Source organism: Volvox carteri (genome assembly GCF_000143455.1).
Source record: "Volvox carteri f. nagariensis unplaced genomic scaffold VOLCAscaffold_32, whole genome shotgun sequence".
In the NCBI taxonomy this organism is placed as follows: Eukaryota; Viridiplantae; Chlorophyta; class Chlorophyceae; order Chlamydomonadales; family Volvocaceae; genus Volvox; species Volvox carteri.
In genome coordinates, this window is record NW_003307575.1 from 778,858 (window position 1) to 782,939 (window position 4,082).

The 4,082-nt window shown below is 59.4% G+C and overlaps 1 protein-coding gene across 1 annotated transcript in view; it reads left to right on the forward strand.

Annotated features, from left to right (window-relative positions):
- Positions 1 to 4,082, forward strand: part of VOLCADRAFT_93569 (uncharacterized protein) — a gene marked incomplete at both ends in the record, with an annotated part of 31,418 nt that overhangs the window by 22,113 nt on the left and 5,223 nt on the right. Inside the window, 3 exons of the mRNA XM_002952764.1 lie at positions 894 to 1,805; positions 2,376 to 2,495; positions 2,986 to 3,953. Coding sequence (XP_002952810.1) covers positions 894 to 1,805; positions 2,376 to 2,495; positions 2,986 to 3,953 — 2,000 coding nt within the window. The remainder of the gene's footprint in view (positions 1 to 893; positions 1,806 to 2,375; positions 2,496 to 2,985; positions 3,954 to 4,082) is intronic.

A 4,082-nucleotide genomic window follows, 5' to 3' on the forward strand; every position in this document is an offset into this window, starting at 1 on the left:
GCCGCAGGGTCTTCCCGTTTGAGTACTTTTCAATTTAGACCCAGTGCTGTGGAAGGGCGCGGACTTGTGCGGTGTTACCCCCTCGACGGGGGCTATCTCCCCTGGACTAGCCCAGGGAGGGAGAGGCGGAGGAGGGTAGTAGTCTCAGGAGGCTGTTTGGCGTCTTGTGGTGTGAGCTCTTTGCGCTCTTTTTTGCGTGAGGATTTTTGAGCTTGGTGACCTCCCCAGCCCGGGAAGACTCGTCGGGCTCCCGGTCGCCCAAGTCCTGGTAGCGAGCTCTCTGAGATGCTCGGTTCGTTCGGTCGGCAGGAAGAGCCCCCCAGTTGCGACTTCGTTTATGTTAGGAGACCAACGGGCATAGATCCCGTCTAGTTGGAGCGCCAAACAAGCGCTGTTGCGTGCCGGCCGTCGTTTCCCGTGCGGCCTGACCCGGGGGCGGAGTGCATGAGACTAACCAGCCGTATGCACCCGCCCCCCGCGCTGTGCTTCGGCCCTGGGCCCCCGGCTTTTCAGCCCACAGTGTAATCAACGTCATACATACATACATACATATGTATATACATACATATATATATATACATACATATATATACATACATACATATATATACATACATACATATATATACATACATACATATATATACATACATACATATATATACATACATATATACATACATATATATACATACATATATATACATATATATACATATATATGTGAATATAGATGAATATGTCTTGCGCATGTATGTGTCGCCGCACCCCCATATCCACACCGCACATGACGGCCACCTTCTCCCCCCTCGCGCCTTTCCGTCCGTCCGGGGTCCCCATGTCCTGATTTTGCTTCTCCTCCTGCCCGTACTGCCCGTACTGGCTCCCATCAGCGCAAGAAGCGCAACGAGGCCGCACAAGGTGCCGTACAGCCCGCCACTCAGGGCGCTGTCGTCGAACTAGAGCCCCAGGAGGGCCAGGACACGTGTACGAATCCCGGCGTGGTGGCGAAGAAGGGCCTTATGTCCTGTGACACCAGTACCGACACCAGTGCGGAAGAGCAGGACACCGCCGCGATGTTGAGTACGACAATGACCGGCAGCGGCAACACCAACACCAACACCAACACCAACACCAACGCCAACGCCTTTGAGCTTGCGGCACTAGAGGCTGCATCGGCTGCTGCCGTACTCGGGAGGGCACCCGGCCGGACGAGTTCTTCCGATGCAGGAGCCAGAACGACGTCATCATCGTACAGAATGAGCTCCGAAACCGGCTGTGCCGTCGCCAGCGCCGCCGCCTTGCTAGGGGCAACGGTGACGGCGACGAACAATCCGCGAATCGCCAACCAGATAAGTTTGGTTTCCGCCAGCGCAATTAGCGTTACCGCCGGCGGTACCGTAAGGCCGTCGTCGCGCGGTGAGTTCGGCGGCAGTAGTGGTGCCGCCGCCGCTGCTACTGCCGCGGCGTTCCGTACGGATCCGCTGATGAGCAGCTCCCGTCGGGGCTCCGCCTCCGACCGCAGGACCGCGCATAGACAACAACTACAGCCGCACCCACAGCCGCAGCTAACGGACGCACGGGAGGCCATAGCCACCGCTTTGCAGCGGGGCGGCGGCGGTAACGACGCCGCCGGTGGCGGCGTCGGCGGCAGCTCGTTTTCGGCGTCCGCTCCAGCTCCTGCGGCAGCTGCCGTGGATGTAGCAGCAGCAGCAGCTGGCACGGACATCCCGGGAAGCTGCCCGCGGGAGGGGAAGTCTAGGAGGGCCTCGTTTTCAGAGAGGAGCGCCTCCGGAGGGGGTGTGGTGGGAGGAAGAGTCGCAAGTGACTGGGGGATGGAGTCGCTAATGGGGAGCAACGGCGGCGGAACCCCACTTTTCCAGGTAGTAACCTCTTTTTCTTTTCTCATCCTCCATCCTACCTAGGCCGCGTGAAGTTTTATATATACTAGGATCGTGGACTATCCCGGTGGTTTCATTGGCTTCTGGCGCATTTTTCGCACGGGCACGAATTCCCGGGCCCCCAACCCTGCCCAGCCCTGCATGCCCTGTCAGGTTGCGTGACGAACGAGACCCTGGCCTATGCCGCGGTCTATCCAGCATTCCCGCCAGCTGCAAATACGCCAGCAAGAGATCTGCATATCGGCTCTCTTACTTGTACTTTCTATTTGTTTATCTGTATCTGTAGATTAGCTTTGCGGTTGCTCTGTTCTCTCTCTCGACTAATTTGAGAAATTTCTGTGTATTGTATTATTAGTCTATGATATGTAAATAATCATGTACATAATCATCATGCATTCAGTTTAATGATTATTTTTTTTATCCTTCGTTTGTCAAATGACTCAAACGTTTGCTCGCTCGTTTTTCGCCCATCAGGTTGTAGGAGGCGCCCAGGCGTTGAGATCTCCCTCCGCCACCAGTCGTACATCTCTGCTGGTGCGGAGTCCCGACCCGTGGGTCGAAGCTGCTCGGTCGATGAGGACGTTGACCGTTATCGTAAGTGTATGTGTACGTGTGTGTATGTATGCGTGAAGGGTTGGAGGGTTGGAGGGAGGGAGGGGCGAACGAGGGGCTACGCATCTGTCCGACTGCGCGACTGTGTGTCACGGCAGCAGGCCGCCGGGGCCTGAGTACGGGTCGAAGATGCTTAAGCGATCCAGCATTACCTAGCTGCCGTACCATCGCTACGTCATTGTTAAAGTCAATGTCGTTCGTACTACAATGTTTACGTACGGCTCCTCAGGAGGATTCTTGTGAGCTGCCCGTACTCAATTCTGGGTTCGTGGCCGCTACTACTACAACTACTACTACTGCAGCTGCTGCTACTGCTGCTAATGCTACTGCCGAGTCGGGGACGTCGCCGCGGGCTGCACAGACGGCGGCAACGGCAGCAGCGGCGACGGCGGCGGCGGCGGCACCCGGTAGCCCTGGACTTCAGTCTGCCAGGCTGGGTGGTGCCGCCACTTGGGCTGGGCCTTCCGCACAGTTTGGCAGCAGTGGTGGCGGCGGCGGCGGCGGTGGCGGCGGCGCCGCCACGGAGGACAAGGTGGTCACGGCGGCGGTGGCGGCGGCGATCCCAAGCATCCCAACGGTTGTTGTGGCACCCGCTGTACAAGTACGGCAAACGCCTTCCATGCGCAAGCATAACCCAGTGTTCCAGAGGACCAATCCGCCGTATCTGTACGGCAACCGCCGCGAAGGTGACGACCGGCCCAGTGGCGGTGTGGCAGGCGTTGACCCCGGCGGCGATGGCGATGTGCCAACGCTTGATACTTCCGCTGCTGCCGCCGCCGCCGCCGCCCCCCTAGGCGACGGCGGCGACGCCGTCACCCCATCCACGTCTGGTGGTGCCGCTGGCGCCGCTGCCGCATCCGCCTCCGCGCCCTCCACTGTTCTCTTCCGCAGCAACCCCGAAATCCGAGTCGGCGCGGGATCCAGGCCGGGATCCAGATCGGGTTCCGAATCCAGACCAGGTTCAGGAATCGGATCTCGTTCCAGTGGAATCCCTGCTACTGCTTCTGCTACTGCTACTGTTGCTTCCGCCACCACCGCAAGCCGACTGGGGCCGCGTGGGAGGACACACCTGGGCCTTATCACCGCGCCATCTGATGTGGCAGCGGAGGTCGACGGGGCCGCGGACGCTGAGGTGGAGGGTGGGGCGGAGGGGGGGGGTGCTCCTGCGCTCAGCCAATCCGTGCCGGCACGTCTTTGGAAGCGCCCCGGGACTGTGGGCGCAAGTCCAGTGTCTGGGTTGGAGTCCGCCGCCGCCGCCGCCGCTGCCGGCCCCGCGCCGTCACGGCAGCAAGCGGGTCGTCGGTCGGCTTTGTTCAACCGCCCGGAGGGGCGGGAGGTCGGCTGGGGCGCGGAGGAGCCGCCTCAGAGAGAATCGCAGCCATCGGAAGCGTCGTCGGCCGGGGGCATCATGCCACCATCAAACACCCGCAACTTCTTGAGGTGTGTTATCATGCGTCATCATGAGTGATGAGCCCCGCGGGCGACATGGGCTTAATTAAGAGCGTGTAGCTCCCTTGCTGCCGAGTGTGGCGAATATAGCAATACTAATATGAAATGTAGGAGTAAAAG